Genomic DNA, 19,783 nt, shown 5'->3' with positions numbered 1-19,783 from the left:
TTTAAGCTAAGGTTTTTCCCAGGTCTCAGTTTGTCTGAAGCAACACCCATTCAATGATTAAAGGCTAGGTAAAAAATGAGGCAAAGAAGGGCCTCTTTACCTAACCAAAAAATTCAGTCTGGGAGGGGAAGTCTCTCAGGATTTCTGGTCAAAACAGAAACAAGTGTTATTTACACTCACTCTGAGCCCTCAAGAGCCCAAATAGTGATCAAATGAGGCTAAGCTTTGTACCTAATGCTGACCAATCCATGAAAGACAGAGTGATTTGGATTTAAAGCATGGTCCTTAAAAAAGAAATCTAGCCCATAAACCCCAAGATATCTTGCAAAGTTTCAATGATCAAAATTTATACTCTTTTGGGCAGAGTACCTGCAGGTAAGGGTATAATTCCCTATGTAGACAGAGGGAGAGAAGGGAAGGAGGGAGGGAGAGAGAGATGGAAGGAGGTGTTATGGGGAAAATTGGTAGTGGTGGGTCCTTAGGTATTCCTCTTTAAAGAATTACACTGTCTTGCACACAAATCCAATTAGAATAAAATCATCTTTTATTTAGGTACTAGAAAAAGGAACCAAGAGAGGAGATGGTTCAGAGACGTGATTCTCTGAGATACCTATCTCCTCGAATAGAAGAAAGGCAAAAACTTTTATAGATGGTAGATGGGGTGGATAGAAAATTCCCTTTGGAGGTGGGGAAAGCTTGAGTGAGGAGTGGTGCTCCTGATTTCTGGAGTTATCGGCCATGCCTAATGGGCTTATCTCCCTTACTTCTCAAAGTGTGTGGGTCCTTTAGCTAGTAGACCAGTTTAAACTTTAATAGTCCCAAATTCCTTGATCTGTCCCATCCCCCTATCAGAGGGAAGGAGGGAGGGAGGGATCTGTGTTACTCAACTGGTGCTGACCAGCTGGGTCTGCAGTGGGACAGCTACTACTCACAGATTATTGATTACTGAATGTTCTTCATTCTTGCAGAGGACCATGGCATAGGGAAGGGGATGCCATGACTTGCCATGCCAAAGGCCACATTTTTTTTTTTAGTGAGGCCATTGGGGTTAAGTGACTTGCCCAGGGTCACACAGCTAGTAAGTGTTAAGTGTCTAAGGCCATATTTGAACTCAGGTACTCCTGACTCCAGGGCTGGTACTCTATCCACTGTGCCATCTAGCTGCCCCCAAAGGCCACATTTTGTATTTGTTCTTGGAGGCAATGGGAAGCCACTGGAGTTTATTGAGTATGTGTATGGGTATCTGACATGATTGGACCTGGGTTTTAGAAAAATCACTTTGTTGCTGAATGGAGAATGGATTAGAGTAGGGAGAGACTTGAGGCAGGCCAAGCCACCAGCAGGCTACTGCGGTAATCAAGGCCTGAGGTGATGAAGGCCTTCATGAGAAGAGTGACAGTATAGGAGGAGAGGAAAAGAGGCTCATTTGAGAGACTTTGCAAAGATGAAATCGACGGACCTTAGCAATAACTTGGATTGTTGTTGTTGTTTGTCCTCCTTCTGGAAGAGGCCCATTGTTTGGGGGGACTTGGGACCTGGATTGGGGGGCTAGATCACCCAAAGAATTGGAGGCTCATCACAAATCTTGTAAAATAAAATTTTATTAGGAGAGAAGAAAGTATGGCCAGGGAACAGATCACCATGGTGACAGTCCCACTGTGTTAAGAGAAGACCTGGTCTTTTGTGTCTTTACAAAAGGGAGGAAAAGGCATTACAAAGCACTGGTAAGGAAATGTAAACAACAGGGAGGGGATTTGGGAATAATGGGGCATCAGTAAGATATGCAGCACCCATCCAGATCTCGCTGACCTTGGTATAACTTATCAGCTTGGCAGGCCTCCTGAATTCCTCACTGTCACCACTTATATCCAAACCATTCACCTCCCAATGTAATGGTGTTGTTGGAATGTAGTGGTACCCCAAGAAACTTAAAGATCCCAACCCCTAAGGAATCCTTGAATTCTCCCCCAGGGGAGGGGCAGCTCTGTCTCCCACCTCAGGAATGGGTGCTGCCCCATCTTCCCCTTCCTGTTTCTCTAAAGGAGAGATGGTTGGTAGCCCTTTGGGAAGCTGAAGGTCCTCAGGAGAGGTATGTGGCTCCCTCCTGATCCCCTCTGTTTCTCTGTCTTCTTCCTGGGATTGGCCGCTTTGAGAGTCCTTTGCTATCGGTGAAACAAAATCAATTGTTTTATAAGTGTTAGCAATATCTTGATGAAATAAATGAAATACTTTTTCAAATAAAAAAAGCAAGAAATAAAAACCATTTAAAACAATATGGATTTAAGTTCAAATTTTTCAAAATAATAGAATACTTTAAAAGTAAATATAACTGATTTTTTAAAGGATAAAGGAATTGATTGGGATTTCATTGGTCTAGGTAATTCTGGAGGAGGAACTTTGAGTAGCAATGCAGGTCTTGTGCCTTTTCTGCTGACTCTAGTCTAAGAGAGCACTGAGAGGTAGGTGACTAGCCCAGGGTCACCTAGCCAGGATGTGTGAAAACAAAAATGGAAAAGGTTCTATAATAACCAAATTAGAGAAGATAAAAATAAGTCATGTAAAGTGATAAAATGTTAAGGAAACACATTTGCAATAGGAATTAGTTGTTTTCTAAAGCAAATTTAAATTTAATTGGATTGAAAAGATGAAGTCAGGTGGCAGAGGGCATGGCAGAATGCCTGACAACTGAAGGGACACAGACTTTGGCAATAGATGATAAACCAGGGACAACTGGAGTCCAGGTAGTTTCCTGATGCCTTCAGGCTATAATTCTTTGGGGAAAGCCCAGTTGCACCCCCCTCAGTCTCAAGGTCTCAGTTTACCAGGACAGGAGCGAGGTGAGGAGGCTGCCTCATTCAGGACAGAGGATGTAGAAGCAGAGAGGCAATGACAGGGAGCAGGGCTGCCATGAGGCTGGGGAGAGGAGCTGGCACCTGGGACCAGGCTGTTTCAATGAGCAGGTTAAGTGTGATGTATGAAAAGTTTGAGATACTTAGATTCTGGGTAATTAATCATTTTATTAATTATGACTAGTGAATAATTAATAAAAGGGTGATCACCTGGCTTTCTCTAGTAAACCAAAGACTCTTCCTGGAGGCCTCTTGACATTTATAAACCCATGGAAAAGTATTTTCACCATGTGGCAATGAACTCTGAATAGTTAAGAATTAATAGGAAAATGAATATCGTAATAAGAGGTGGGCCTATTCTAAAGAGGGGCTGGGGGATGTGACTTTGATTATGTCACTTATGGACAAAGAGAGAATCATCTGAAGCCAGAATACTCCTGGGCAATCTATACAAAAGTTTCTACCCCCACCCAAGCCTGTATGAGTAGAACATAATGGGCCAGAATTCACCTGGATTAGATTCTCTTTGTAATGTTTTTTAGTTGGGTGGGATAACAATTCCACCTGGACTAGCTGGAGTAAATTTTGGGGCAAGGTTAATGATGTCTTTCAAAGACTGGCTGTATAGTGTATAGAAGTTTATTTCTGAATGAAGAAATAGAAAGAAAACAATCTTAACATCAATTAATAATTGGTTATTATTATAAGGGAAATAATCAGTTCTTTAACAAGTGAGACTCAGATGAGAGAAAATCCAATCCATACCTAGAAATCATTGTTTAAAATAATTTATTCAAATCAAAATTAATAAATTCCTTGAATCAGCCTGTGGGTAAGTAGGCCTGCAGAGGGAAAATGTATGGGGCCAGGGTGGCTGGGTAAGGTCCAAGGGTCTAAGGGAGAGAAAACTAGGTGATCCAGGGATGGACTGGGGCTGGTTCCTGGGACCACATTCAAGGATTGAAGGGAACAGCTCTGGGAACAGGCTGCCTGGCAAAGGGCAGCCCCAGCTATCCCTATTCCTCCACCTAGACCTAGAAAGTAACCCAGAGGGTCCTGGATGGGTGTGTGAAGGATTAGGCTGAGGTGAGAACATGGCTAAGAGTCCATCCTCCTGACTCCCAGGGGATAATCATCTTTGACACAGCCCACCTAGCACAAGGACCACTCAGGAGTTTCTCTGTCATCCCAGCAAAGCTCAAGTAGAGGTCCAGATTTTATGTTCAGATCCAAGAGAGGTGCCCTGGTCCTGCAAATCAGCAGATCCTCAGATCCCTCCAAAGCAACAAAAAAGGGTCTGGTGAACAATGGAAGGACTAAAAGCCTAAGGGCAGGGCTCTCCTCTTACCTCTGTGTCTCTGTAGATTTCTTTGGTAGAAGAAACAAATCCCTAAGACCAGTAAGACACCAATGAAGACCACCGAGGATACAGGAACAATGATTTTAACTCTCTTCTGAGATGTGGGGCGATTCTCTGAAAATACATCCCCAAACTCCATTAATTTGGAAGTCAGAGAAGAGGAAACCCCAATCCCTGATCCCTGTGGCCCAGGTTAGAGATAAAACTATAGAGGGCATCAGGATTCAGGAAATCCTGGGCAAAGATAGTGGCTTTATGTTCAGATGATGCATCTTTCTCCCTCTCCACCAGACTCTAAACCTTCTCCCCAAGCCAAGTTTCCCTAGGACTTAAGAGAATAGAATATAAGAATTGGAAGAGAGGGGGGCAGCTAGATGGCGCAGTGGATAAAGCACCAGCCCTGGATTCAGGAGTACCTAAGTTCAAATCTAGCCTCAGACACTTAACACTTACTAGCTGTGTGACCTTGGGCAAGTCACTTAACCCCCATTGCCCTACTGATTAAAAAAAAAAAGAATTGGAAGAGAACTAAGAGAGAATCTGGCCTAAGTGCCTCAGTTTACAGAGAGGAAAATAGAAGAGAGACTTTCCATCCTTCAGCTTGTCAGTCACAGAGACAGCACTGAAACCTGCATCCTCTGACTCCCAATTCAGGCCTCCTCTCACTACCTCACACTGAGGCTTTATAGATTCAGAGACTGTCAGAGGATGATGGGAACCTTAGATCACATCTAGTCCAACCCCATCATTAGACAGAGAGTGAGAGAGCAGAGAAGGAAAGAGACTTGTCCAAAAGATTCTGCTGAGGTAATGATAGAGATAGGGCCACACCCTAGGCCTCCTGAGACTCAGGTTTGATTACATAGGATACTACTCTCTTCTGAAGTCCATTCTGGATTTGGTTCTTGCATCCACATTGGGAAACTCTCTCTGGCTCTTAGCTGAGTAGCCTGGACTCCAGCAGCCCTGGGGTCAGCTCTCTACTAAATCGTCACAGTGGCCCACTGTCCTCTCTGGGCCTTGGTTTGATCACCTTTACAAGAAGGGGGTTGGGGGCAGCTAGGTGGTGCAGTGGATAGAGCACCAGCCCTGGATTCAGGAGGACCTGAGTTCAAATCCGGCCTCAGACACTTAACATTTACTAGCTGTGTGACCCTGGGCAAGTCACTTAACCCCAATTGCCTTACCAAAAAGAAAAAAGAAAAAGATGCAAGTCAAAACAATTCTGGGATATTACCTCATACCTAGTAGATTGGATAATAGGACAGCAGAAGAAAATGACAAAAGTTGAAGGGCATATGGGGAAAATGAAACATTAATGTACTGTTGGTGGAGTTGTAAACTGATTCAAACATTCTCTAGAACAATTTGGAACTATAGCCAAAGGGCTATAAAGTCATGTATACTCTTTTACCTAGTAATACCACTACTAAGTCAGTATCCAAAAAGAGAAAAAAACAAAAAGATAAAGGACCTATATGAACAAAAATATTTATGGCAGTCCTTTTCTGGTGCAAATAATTTGAAATTGAGGAGATGCCTATCAATTGGGGAATGGCTGAACAAATTGTGGTATGTGATTATGATGGAACACTATTTTTTTTTTGAGGGCAATGAGGGTTAAATGATTTGCCCAGAGTCACACAGTCAGATCTGAACTCAGATTCTCCTGAATCTAGGGCCTGTGTTTTATCCACTGCACCACCTAGTTGCCCCAATGGAACACTATTGTGCTATAAGAAATGATGAGCAGGATGCTCTCAGAAAAACCTGGAAAGAGTTACATGAGTTGATGCAAATTGTAATGTACTATATACAAAGTAACAGCAATATTGTAAGATGATCAGCAGTGAATGACTTAGCTATTCTCAGCAATACAATGATCCAAGACAATGCTGAAGGATTTATGATAAAAAATGCTATCCATTTCCAGAGAAAGAACTGATGGTATCTGAATACAGATTGAAGCAGTTTTTTTTTAGTTTATTTTTCTTGAGGTTTCTTTCACAACTTGACTAATATGGGAAAGTTTTGCATAACTATACACGTATAACTTATACTGAATTACTTGTGTTCTTAAGGGGCAGGAGGGAGGAACAGAATGTGGAGCACAAAGTTTTTAAAATGGACATTAAAAATCATTTTTACATGTAATTGGGGAATAATAAATTTCTAAATAAATAAAAAATAAAAGGGTGAGAAAAGCAAAAAACAAAACAAAACAGAACAAAAAAACCTGCCTTGATATATTGGAACCAGAGGTCAAAATAGAAATTGAAGGAGTTCATCATTCAGTGCCTGAAAGAGATCCTAAAATGAAAACTTCCAGGAACATCATAGCCAAATTTCAAAGTTCACAGATGAAGAAGAAAGTATTGCAAGCAGACAAAAAGAAAGAATTTCAAATATTGTGGAGCTACAGTCAGAATTACATAGGATTTGGCAGCTTCCATGTTAAAGAACTGCAAGGCTTGGAATGTAATATACCAGAAGGCAAAGGAGTTAGGTTTACAACCAAGAGTCACCTACCCAGCAAAATGAATATAATCTTTCAGGGGGAAATTGCAAATTTAATGAAATAGAGCACTTTCAAGCATTTCTGATTAAAAGCCCAGAGCTGAATAAAAAAAAAATGATCTCCAAATACAAGACTCAAAGGAAACAAAAAAGTGAAAAAGATACAAGAAGAAATGAAAGAAATCCAGTAAGGTTTAAACTGTTTATATTTCTATATGACAAGATAATTTTTGTAAGTCTTTACAACTTTATTATTTTTCTTGTTTATAATTTTATTTTCCAAATTACGTGTAAAAACAAATTTTGACAATAATTTTTTTAAACTTTGTGTTCCAACTTATTATCCTCCATCCTTCCCCACCCCCCAAGAACTCAAGCAATTCAATACAAGTTATTCATGAGTAGTTGTGCAAAACATCCACATTAGCCAGGTTGTGAAAGAAAACAGACAAAAACAAAACTTCAGATTAAGGAACTATCCAAAAAATTTTGCCTCAATCTGTTTTCAGATATCATCAGTTCTTTCTTTGTAGATGGTTTGGAATTTTCATAAATCCTTCTGAGTTATATTGTATAATTGCATTGCTGAAAATAACCAAGTCCTTCACAGCATATCATCTTACACTATTACTTTTATTTTGTATGCAGTACATTTCACTCTGCATCAGTTCATGTAGGTCTTTCCAGGTTTTTCTGATAGCATCCTGTTCATCATATTTTTTTTTGTTTCCTATAAAGTAACTAACAAAAAAGACTTATGTTTCAATCTGTACTCAAATACCATTAGTTCTCTCTCTGTAGAAGGATTGCATTTTTCATAAGACCTTCTGAGTTGTCTTGGATGATTGCACTGCTGCAAATAACCAAGTCATTCACAGCAGATCATCTCACAATAATACTGTTCTTTTGTATACAGTAGATTTCACTTTGCATCAGTTCATGCAGGTCCCTCCAGGTCTTTCTGAAAGTATCATCATTTTTTTTATAGTAAGCTACAATTATATAGTACTTTAAAGAGAAATTTCCTTACAATAAACTGATGAGGTTGATTATTGCAACAGCAGTAATAGATAACTTTTATATAGTACCTTAAGCTTGACAAAGAATTTTCTTCACCATAGCCCAGAAAAGTAAGTACTATATGTTTTCCTATTATCATCAATCAATCATTAATCAATTATCATAACTGTTTCCCTCAATCCTATTCCCTTCCCATGATATTTACTTTATTTTCTATTTTCTTTTATACTATTCATCCTCAAAAGTGTTTTGCTTCTGACTGCCCCCTCCCCTGCTCTGCCCTCCCTTCTTTCCCCTTTTCCTCTTTATCCCCTTCCCCTTCCACTTTCCAGCAGGGTTAGATATATTACTGCACCCAATTGGGTGTGTATGTTATTCCCTCATCGAGCCAACTCTGATGAGATTAAAGTCTTTGACCTAATTCTGATGCATGTAAGGCTCCTTCACTTCCCCACCCCCCCATCTTTCCCCCCACTCCGTATACCTTTTCCTTCTTCTTTCATGTGAGATTTCACCCCATTCTACTACTCTCCTATCCCTTCCCCTAGTCCCCCCTCAATTTTACCCCAAAGATGTCATCATGGGGCAGCTAGGTGACACAGTGGACAAAGTACTAGCCTTGGATCCAGGAGGACCCAAGCCCAAAGCTGGCCTCAGATACAAGACACTCATCAACCCTGACTGCCCCCCCCCAAAAAAAAAAGAGAAACAAAAAAATAATGCTTTACAGGTATCATCCCTTCATAATCAATTCCCACCTGTGCCCTCTGTCTAAATTTATTCCTATCATCTTCCCTAATACTCAGAAGGTTCTTATGATTTAGACATGTCATCTTCCCATGTAGGAAGGTAAGCAGTTTAACATTTTAACATCTCTCATGATTTATTTTTCCTGTTTATCTTTTTATGCTTCTCTAGGATCTTTCATTTAAAATTCAAAATTTCTATTCAGTTCAGGTTTTTTCATCATGAATGCCTGAAAGTCCTCATTTTCACTGAAGTCCCTTTTGTTCCCCTGAAAGATTATACACAGTTTTTTCTGGGTAGGTGATTTTTGGTTGTAAACTCAATTCCTTTGCCCTCTGGAATTTCATATCCCATGCCCTCTTATCCATTAATGTAGAAGCTGCTAGATCCTGTGCTATCCTTACCATGGCTCCACAGTATTTGAATGGCTTCTTTCTGGCTACTTGCAATATTTTCTCCTTGACCTGGGATTTCTGGAATTTGACTATAATATTCCTTAAAGTTTTCCTTTTGGGATCTCTTTCAGGAGGAGATCAGTGAATTCTTTCAATTTCTATTTTACCTTCTGTTTCTAGAATATCATGGCAATTTTCCCTGACAATCTCTTGGAAGATGATGTCTAAGCTCTTATTTTGATCATGGTTTTCAGGTAGATGAATAATTTTCAAATTATCCCTCCTGGATCTATTTTCCAAGTCAGCAGTTTTTCCAAGAAGACATTTCACATTGCCCTCTATTTTTTAAAAATTCATTTGGATTTGCTTTATTGTGTCTTGGTTTCTCATAAAGTCATTAGCTTCCATTTGTTCAATCCTAATTCTTAGGCAATTATTTTTGGCAGAGAGCTTTTGTATCTCTTTTTCCATTTGGTTTTTCAAACTGTTGACTTTTTTCTCATGACTTTTCTGCAAGACCCTTTTTTCTCTTTCCATTTTTTTCCTCTTCCTCTCTAACTTTATCTTCAATGTCCTTTTTGAGCACCTCTGTGGCCTAAGATGAATTCATATTTTTCTTGGAAGTTTTAGATGTAGGGGCCCTGACATTGCTATCTTCTTCTGAGGGTGCACTTTGATCTTCCTTGTCACTAAAGAAGCTTTCTATGGTTTGCAACTTTCTCTGCCCGTTCATTCTTCCCATCTTTCACTTGACTTTTAACTCCTTCTTAGTGTGGGGTCCTGCTTCCAGGTTTTACTCTCCTAAGCTTTAGGGGGTCCCAGATGTTATGATTTGAGGGGCAGTTTCTTCACTCACCTGGCCCTTTCTCTGGTCAATAGATAACCCCAGGCCAACTTGCCAATCAACCAGGCAGCAAAACTTTGTGTGCTATGGTTGCTAGCTCCAATGAGCCTGAACCCCTCCCCCACCTGGGCTGCCACTCATTAAGGTTTCTTCCTGGTTATCAGTTGGAGTAGGACATCCAAATCCCCTCTTAGCTCCTGCATACATCCCCATAGACTCCCACCCGGGCCAGCCATTCAGCCCTCTCAGCCGACCATGAGTTTAGTTCCAGAAGAGACTGGCACTGCAGCTGATTCAGAGTCTCAGGGGTAAGTTTCTCTGGCACAGCCTACCTGGGGCTGGATGTCTGCTGGTGCTATCATGGGGCTGGATTCCACTCTCCACCTGGCTCCCCCTCCTGCTAAACTTCCAAGCTGTCTTTGGCTGGAAAATAATCTCAGCCATCTTTTTGTGGGTTCTGCTGCTCCAGGAGTTGCTTTCTAGCTGTGTTAGCACTTTTTTTGGAGTAATTGTGTCAGAAAGTCTAAGCATTTACTGCCTTTCCACCTCCATCTTGGCTCCACCTCCAGGCTCAAATTTATTACTTATAAGAGCAATTGGAAGGGGTATGTGTAGACCAAGGGTGTAATTATAAGGTGACATTGATGTGATGATACCCCAAAAGCAAAATAAAGGGGTGAGAAAGAAATCGCATTGAAGAAGGAAGGGAAAGATTGAATGTGGTACATTGTCCCACATAAAAGAGGCATGAAATAACTTATAATGGAGAGGAAGATGAAGGTGGGGTGGCAGGCAAAGCATAAACCTTACTCTCATAAAAATTGACTCAAAAAAGAAAAAGCATACATACTCAGTTGGATATAGAAATTTCTCTTATTCTATAAGTAATTGAATATTGGGATAATAGAAGGTGGAGGGAGATCAATGGAAGGGATATTTAGGAAGGAAGTGATCAGAAGTAAAACACTTGTGAGGAAGGAAGGGGGGAGGGGGATAAACAAATGAAAAATAGTATGGAGGAAAATAAGTGGTTAGCATAACTATAAATATGAATGGAAGAACTCACCCATTAGACAGAAGCAGCAGAATAGATTAAAAATCAAAATCCTACAATATATTGTTTATAAGAAAACATTTGAAGCAGAGAGATTAGTGGTAAATGTGAGGGTAAATGTAAGGGGCTTGAACAAAATCTATTATATTTCAGCTTAAGCAAAGAATGCAGGGGTAGCAATCAGGATGGCAGACAAAGCAAAAATAAAAATAGACCTAATTAAAAGAGATAAAGGAAATGACATCTTGCTGAAAGGCACCATAGACAATGAAGTCATATCAAACCTTTACACATATGCACCAAATGATGTAGTATCTACATTTTTGAAGGAGAAGTTGAAAGAGTTACAGGAGGAAATAGATAATAAAACAATACTACTGGGGGACCTTAACCTTCCCCTTTCAGAACTAGATAAATCTAACAAAACCCCCCCCAAAAAACCCCAAACAAAAAAACCCCAAGAAGTTAAGGAAAAGAATAATATTCTGAAAAATTTAGATATAATAGATCTCTGGAGAAAACTGAATGTGAGGGGCAGCTAGGTGGCACAGTGGATAAAGCACCAGCCCTGGGTTCAGGAGGACCTGAGTTCAAATCCGACCTCAGACACTTAACACTTACTAGCTGTGTGACCCTGGACAAGTCACTTAACCCCAATTGCCTCACCCCCAAAAACAAAACAAAACAAAAAAAAACCGAATGTGAATAGAAAGGAATATACCTTCTTCTCAGCAATTCATGGGACCTTCACAAAAACTGACCATGAATTAGGACATAAAAACCTCACAACCATATGCAGAAAATCAGAAATAATAAACACATCCTTTTAAGATAATAATTCAATAAAAATTACATTCAATAATGGACAATTGAAAGATTAAAAATTAATTGGAAATTAAATAATCTGATCCTGAAAAACAAGTGAGTCAAAGAACAAATGATAGAAACAATTAATGATTTCATTAAAGAAAATGAAAGTGATGAAACTTATCAATATTAATGGGATGTGGTCAAAGAGGTATTTAGGTGGAAATTTATAGCTCTAACTGCTTACATCAATAAAACAGAGAAAAAGCAGATCAAAGAATTGGGCATGCAACAACAAAAACCTAGAAAATGAACAAACTAAAAATCCCCAATTAAACACCAACTTGGAAATACTGAAAATTAAAGGAGAGATTAATAAAATTGAAAGTAAGATGGTTATTTAATTAATAAATAAAACAAGAAGCTAATTTTATTAAAAAACAATAAAACAGATACATCATTGGTTAATTTGATTTAAAAAAGGAAAGAAGAAAACAACTTTACTAGTATCAAAAATGAAAGGGGTGTACTCTCCACCAATGAAGAGGAAATTAAGATAATCAGGAACTATTTTGCCCAATTATAACCCAATAAATTTGACAATCTAAATGAAATGGGTGAATATCTACAAAAATATAAATTATCTAGATTAACAAAAGAAGTAATAAAATACTTACATAACCCAATTTTAGAAAAAAGAAATTGAATGATCCATCAATAAAGTTCATATGAAAAAATCCCCAGGACCAGATGTATTTACAAGTGAATTCTGCCACCTATTTAAAGAACAATTAATCCCAATGCTATATAAATTATTTGGGAAAATAGGTAAGGAAGAAGCCCTACTAAATTCTTTTTATGAGACAAATTTGGTGCTGATACTCATTTTTATTCTTTTTATTAAAAGTTTTGAGTTCCAAATTTGATCCCTCCTTCCCAGCCTCCCCTGGCCCCTCCCTGAGGCCATAAGCAATCAGATATAGATTATACATGTACAATTATGTAAGTGACTGAATTCTGCTCAGCAATACAATGATCCAAGACAATCCCAAAGGACTAATGAGAAAACATATTATTTACCTCCAAAGAAAGAACTAATATTTATTAAACACAGTATGAAGCATGCTATTTTCACTTTATTTCATTTTTTTCTTTTATTCAAGTTTTCTTGTACAAAATGACCAATAATTGTACATGTATAACCTATATATGATTGCTTATGGCATCAGGGAGGCACCAGGGGAGGCTGGGAAGGAGGGATCAAATTTGGAACTCAAAACTTTGAATAAAAAGAATAAAAATGTTTATTATTAATTTTTTAAAATAAGCAATTGAAAGAGAATTGGTTTTTTGAAAAAGGAAAGGCTTCCCTGCTCATTCCAGCTGATTCTGCTCCCTGTGCCATCGATCCTGTCCCCTTTCCTCTTTCCTTCCCCTATAACCATGTTCTATAATCATCCCCTGTCTCATACATTTTCAAGTGTCTACTTTTCCAGTGGCTCCTTCCCATTGGCCTAAAAGCATGGTGAAGACTCCCCAGACCAAAGGCTTTCCAGGATGTTTTTACCCCTTTTCAGAAACTTTCCCTTCACTTCTAAGAATAGGGAGAAAGTTGCCTACCCCCCCAAAATTCTCTAGTGCCTCATACCACACTTTCTTTTCTAAATCCTTTAATCTGACTTTCTCCCCCACACCATTTTATTGAAATGTTCTTTTTAAAGTCATCATATGCCTTCTATTAAATGGATCCCACCAACTTCCTCTGAGATCTCATTGTCTTTGATCTTACTGGAGTATCTGATGTTATTGGTCACCCTTGACCCCTCCTAGTTATTTTCCCTGTACTCTACTCTCTTGGCTTAGAGATAAGACACTCCTGGTCCAGCTCCTACTTCTCTGAAGAATCCTTCTCTGTCTCTTTTGTTGGGTCATTATCCCCATCTGACTAAGGAGAGATGGATGTTAATCAAGGTTCTGTCTTTAACCCTTCTTTTCTTTCCACGATTGTATTCTTAATAATTTGATTCCCCCTATAATTTAAATGACCACATCAGACCAGATGGCTTTCAGATCTCTATTTCCAATGCTGATTTTCTTCTGTGCTCAAGACCCTTATCTCCAACTTCCTCAGAACTTCTCCATCCAGATGTATTTTCAGCATCTCAAAATCTCTATATCACATACAGAGTTTATGATTGTGCTTCTTAAATCTGCCCCTCCTTCTGATTTCACCATTTTAGAATCAGAGGCACCATGATTCAACCATTCTGCTATATTTGTGGAATCTCTGATATGCACTGTCTCCTTAACCTCAAACTTCAAAACCAATGTGAATTTTTCTTCATCCTGCCTCCAAAACAGCTTTCCCAGCCTTCCTTTGCTCTTCATTCTCACTGAGACCACACTGACACAAATGCTCCTTACCCCCTCCCTGGAACCTTCCATTATCTTCTCTCCATGTTTCCCCACTTTGGTTCCTTCCCTTCACCTTTCCATTATCTGTCAGATTCATCTGCGCTGCACAAGGCCCTGCTCATGCCATTCCTACATTCCAAAATCTTCATGGCTATTTGCTGTGGTGCTCACCCTACTTAGCTTAGCCTTCATGCTAGGGTAAAGCTCCCCAAACTGGTGTCATCCTACCATTCTAACCTTATTCCTTCTTCCTCCATGTGTTCTGTGCTTTAGTCAGAGTGGACCAGATCTTGCTCTAAAATGTCCTGCTCATCCTGCTGCCATGCCATTGTTCACACAGTTCCCTTTGCTAAGAATGCCCTTTCTCCTTCTCTTATTTTAAATTCCAACATGAACACTACTACTCCTATGAACCTTCCCTGATTCCTGTGTCACACCTTCCTCATCAGTCTTCATATCTTATTTCATTCCGCACCTTTTTCGTGTACTTCTCTTGTATTACTGTATATTCCAGTTAGGTCCCTTACTTTCTTATCCCAAGTTGCCTTATTCCTAAATTGAGAAACTTGAGGATGGGGGACCTATCTTATCAACACTTTCTAAGTCTTCCACCAAAGTATAGGGACCTGTACACAGTAATTGTTTGACATAAAATTTTATGAGATTAACCATCATATGTATATGTATGTGTGTATATATACACATACACAAACACAACCACATGCATATACATGTCCCTTAGACATGTTTTTAAGAGCTCTCATTGTTTGATTTGAGTATTGACAAAGCTATTTTAAAGTTGTGTTAAACTCAATTTTGTAAGAAATTTTCCTGGCTGATTACCAGCATCCACACATCAACCCCTGAAAAGATTTCCATTACACGACTACACCCAGAGGACGTCCCAAGAATCATCTGAGAAAAGACTTTCAAAGACTTTAAATGAAGTTTGGTTTTGTTGTTTTTCTTTTTCCCTTCTGTTATTATATACACCATTTGTAACATGTATTCTCTGCAGAGGCCCTCCCTCTGCAGGCCAGTGTCAAAGTGCCAGTTCATGGGGGACTGCCCCTCTGGACAAATTTTCCTTTCTCCCTTTTCTATGTTCTTATTAACATATTGTTTGTTAACATAGAGTATTATATTCTGTTATTTTTGACTGTTTCATCAAGGAAACATCCTGCATTTCTTGAAGAAACAAAAGGGGGATTGTAATGATTAGAATGACGCCACCTGCTGGAGAGCTACCGGAGGAAAGCTCTGCCATGAGGAGAAGACACCTGAGGGCAAGCCATGCAGCTTTTCTTTGGCAACAGGAAGTGACATTTGCTTGTGGGAGGAATAAGGGGCAAGGCTGGCTCTCTTGCTCTCTTTCATCAGGACTCTGGTGGAGAGTGGAGCTAAAAATGCACTCTCCCTTTGATAGATAGATGAATCTAGGCCTTTCTCTCTCTCTTCACCAAATTCTTATTCTCCTTAATAAATGGTTAAAAGTATAAAGTCTTGCTAAAGCTTATAATTTATTGGCGATCACTCAGATATTTTAGACAATATAGCTAGAATTTTAGCCCCTTACAACACATATATACATATGCATACACATACATATATAAACCTAAATTAAAACAAAACAAAAGTTTTGGGAATTGAACTGAATTATGTCCCAAATGATTTATCACTTCATTATACAAGGTCCAGATTAGTTTGATGAAGGAATCTCCTGAAGTGGTTGCATTATTTGAATTCTCACTGAATATTTCCTTTGGTTTGGAACCAATGACCACATTTTACATTATTGTGAATTCAAATAGTATGAATTGAAGTATATTAAATTGGTAATTATGAGGACCTAGGTATATACATTAATATACTAAGGACCTTTGATTTTATCAGTGTAGGCACAGTTATAAAGGTCTTTTGTAATGAAGTTGGCACAGAAAGTTTCAGTGACTTGCTCATAGTCATAGAGAGTATGTCAGAGGTAGCATCTAGACCTAATTCTTCCTGACTCCAAGCTCAGCCCTCTATTTACTCTGCCATGTACAAATTATTTTAGCAGGTTAAGCATCATAACTCTCCAGCTCCATCAAGGCATGAGGCCAGGTCTTCCCTTCTCTTCTCTATAGCCTCACCTAGCACAGGGCTAAGCACAGGGAAAGCATCTACTAAACATTTGTCTCTAGGTCAGCATGGATTGAAGCTATGCAGATGACAGTCAAGGAGGCCTCAGATCCTTCATATACCACTCAGAGGATGGTTTTTGAGGACCAGGTGAGGCCTGGTTTCATTGAAAGAGCGAATAAAATCACCCCCATTTTGGGGCAGCTAGGTGGCACAGTGGATAGAGCACTGGCCCTGGAGTCAGGAGAACCTGAGTTCAAATCCAGCCTCAGACCCTTAACACTTACTAGCTGTGTGACCCTGAGCAAGTCACTTAACCCCAATTGCCTCACAAAAACAAAACAAACAAAAAATCACCCCCATTTTTGAGGTCCAAGACAAAGGGGAAGCCTCCAAAATTTTTTTAGAGGGAAACACCAGGCCTGAAGGATCAAAGTGAAGGAAGAGAACTGAAACCATAAATCAAGGCTTACTTCCCAAAGTGAGTTTGCTCCTTTCTCAAAGCCTGTGAATTCAAACATGCAGGACACGAGGGCTGTCGATGGAGAATAAAATGGCCAGATCTGGGGTTAAAAGAGCTGAGTCTTTTTCTCAACCTAGACATTTCCAAATTGTATGATCTTGTACAAAGTCCCTCCCCTTCCAGTGTCCCATTTTCATCATTTGTTAAATAAAGGGATTTTTACTTGATGCTCTTTAAAATCTCTTCCAGCTCTAATAGCCTGAGATTCAGGAGTAACTCATAAATGACATGGGACCTACCTGCTACCTGAAGTTCTATGTGGGCTTCACTGTGATAACTAGATGAATGGAAATAGCAAGTATATGGACCAGCATCAGAGACCTGGACCTGGTGGATCCTCAAGGTCACCTTCCCTTCAGCCATGTCATGTTTCAGCAGCTCCATCCTTCTCTGGAATTCAACCCTCTGGGATTCCTCCAGATTCTCCCTACTGGGGTACCTGTGCACCAGGGTCTGGTTTCTGAAGCTGTTCACAGTCATGTCCTGACCATCTTTCTTAGTGGAGAGTTCACAGGATATGGTAATGTTTTCTCCTTGCTTGGCCTGAATGAGCTGAGTAGGGTCAGTCACTGAGAATTGTTCTTTCTGACATTCTAGGGACAGAGAAGAAGAAAATCAGAGGACAACATAGGCCAAGGATGCACAGAATTTGTTTTTGTGGTTGTGTGACCCAGGAGATGAAGTCCTGACCTCTGGATCAGCTGATAATCTGCTGTGGGCTATCTTCTGAGCAAATCCCTTTTCTTCCTGTGATCCCCTTATAGACTAGACATTGTTTCTCCTGACTACTTTGTACACTCAGAAAGAGAGGGGAGCTCTGTGGATGCTGGAGGGTTAGGGATGTGAACAGGAAGGAAACAGCTGCCATCAGTGACCTGAAGGGAGGCATTGCATTAAACTCTGCTCTGCTACTACCCATAGGTAATTTACAAGTGCAGAGGGAGCCCAGGCTCCTGGGCTGGTGTTTGCCTGGCCCTAATACTCTATTGGCCGTGGAGCTGAGTTAGAAGGAGGGGATGAGGGGAAGCTAGGTAGTGCAGTGGATAAAGCACTGGCCCTAGATTCAGGAGGACCTGAGTTCAAATCCAGTCTCAGACATTTGACACTTACTAGCTGTGTGACCCTGGGCAAGTCACTTAACCCTCATTGCCTGTCAAAAATCATAATTAAAAAAAAGAAATAGAAGGAGGGGGTGCCCAGAGAACCAGGTAAAGTATTTATGATTAGTAATTCAGCTCACTAGGGAGTTGTGGGGGGGGGGGTCTGGTCATCTGGATAGATGTACAAGTCTGTCTGGTTCCCTATTCTGGATCTCCCCTAGCTACCACTGGAAAATCCACTCATTTCTGCTAAGGTTTCATGACAGAGTGTGGCTTAATATGCCAGTCCCTCCTAGAGATATCCAGACTTGAACAGAACACTTCAGAACTGTAATGAAATGAGAGTCTATGAGAGTTGGGAGACTTGACTTCTGGACCTGGCTCTACCATTGCCCTCCTGTTTGACTGCAGGCAAGTCCATTCTCCCTTTTTCAGACTCCTTCTTTTGGTCATTTTCCACCCTGATCCAGTGGGTGCCTCATTTTTCCACAGCCTCACTCTGAAATACTCTCTACATCTTTCTCTGAACATTTTAAAGGAATCAACAATAAGCATTGACTCTGAGGAAAGTGTGTCAATGCTATTATTCCACTCCCCAAAGTGTCCAATCTCCCCCCTTCCCACTCAGGCTGGGCTCTGAGCTTATGTTATTTATGCCTAGAAGTGACCATACCACTCCCCCCGCCGCTTGGTGGGGCAATGAGGATTAAGTGACTTGACCAAGGTCACACAGCTAGTAAGTGTCAAGTGTCTGAGGCAGCATTTGAACTCAGGTCCTCCTGAATCCAGGGCTGGTGTTTTATCCACTGCACCATGTAGCTGCCCCTCACACCACACCTCTCCTGAAACGTCTTTAGTGGTTTTCTACTTCCTTCTGAGTGAAGCTCAGATTTGTGCTGGCATTCAAAGCCCTCTATAATCTGGTGTCATCCTGTTCTTCCTGTTGATTGCATTTGCCTTCCCTCCTGGTGCTCTGACAACTGGCTGGACAGGACAGCTCAGTGGCTCCTCAGCTAATGTGCCTTTGCTCATGAGGCCACTAGGTGGCACAGTCCATAGAGCTCTGGTACCAGAGTAAGGAAGACCTGAGTTCGAACTTGATCTCAAACACTTACTAGCTGAGTGATTCTGGGCAAGCCATCTAATCACTGTCTGCCTCAGTCTCCCCATCTTACAGATGGGGATAAATGGATACCTAACTCCCTATATCGCCCCTGACTTTTGTAGCTCAATTCCTCCAAAAGGCCTTCTACAATAGGTGCCTCCCCTTCCCCTCCTCCTCCTTTCTTATTAACCCCTTGCAGTCTGTCTTCTAGCCTCATCATTACACTGACCCTGCTCTCCCCACAGTTACGAATAATCACTAAGCAGCCAAATGCAGTGGCCTTTTATCAATGCCCCTTTTCTTTATTCTCTCTGCAGCCTCTGACCCTTTCCTCCTTGATACTTTCTTCCCTCTAGGTTTTCAGGATACCTCTCCCCTTCCTGGTCTTCCTCCTACCTACCTGATTGCTCCTTCTCTGTCTCTGCTGGATCCTCATCCAGATCCTGCCCTCCAACTGTAGGTATCTCTCAGAGTTCTGTCCCCAGGGCTCTTCTCTTCTCCCTCTATATGACTTCACTTAGTTATCTCATCAGCTCCCATGGATTTCTTTACTGTATTTTTGCTGATGATTCTCAAGTCTACCTTTATTGTCCCAGTCTGTCTGCTGACCTTCAATGTCAAATCTCTAACTGCCTGTCAGACATCTCAATGTGGTTTTCCAGTAGTTGTCTTAATCTTTTTTTTTTTTTTTGGTGAGGCAATGAGGGTTAAGTGACTTTCCCAAGGTCACATAGCTAGTAAGTGTCAAGTGATTGAGACTGGATTTGAACTCAGGTCCTCCTGAATCCAGGGCTAGTGATTTATCCACCGCACCACCTAGCTGCGCCCATCTTAATCTTAATATGTCCAAAATAGAACTCATCTTTCTCCCAGACCCTCCCCACATTGTAACTTCAATATGAATGTAGAGGGCAACATTATACTCT

General features: G+C 40.4%; 1 protein-coding gene across 1 annotated transcript in view; it reads right to left on the bottom strand.

The window, feature by feature from the left end:
• The window catches only part of LOC122747981 (selection and upkeep of intraepithelial T-cells protein 2-like), an 83,771-nt gene that overhangs the window by 39,516 nt on the left and 24,472 nt on the right, over positions 1-19,783 (bottom strand). The window contains exon 3 of the mRNA XM_043993733.1: positions 16,892-17,245. Coding sequence (XP_043849668.1) covers positions 16,892-17,245 — 354 coding nt within the window. The remainder of the gene's footprint in view (positions 1-16,891; positions 17,246-19,783) is intronic.

The sequence above is a fragment of the Dromiciops gliroides genome, chromosome 3 (assembly GCF_019393635.1).
Source record: "Dromiciops gliroides isolate mDroGli1 chromosome 3, mDroGli1.pri, whole genome shotgun sequence".
Classification (NCBI taxonomy): Eukaryota; Metazoa; Chordata; class Mammalia; order Microbiotheria; family Microbiotheriidae; genus Dromiciops; species Dromiciops gliroides.
Note: the sequence above shows the minus strand (reverse complement) of the source record. Positions and strands in the feature narration are given on the sequence as shown.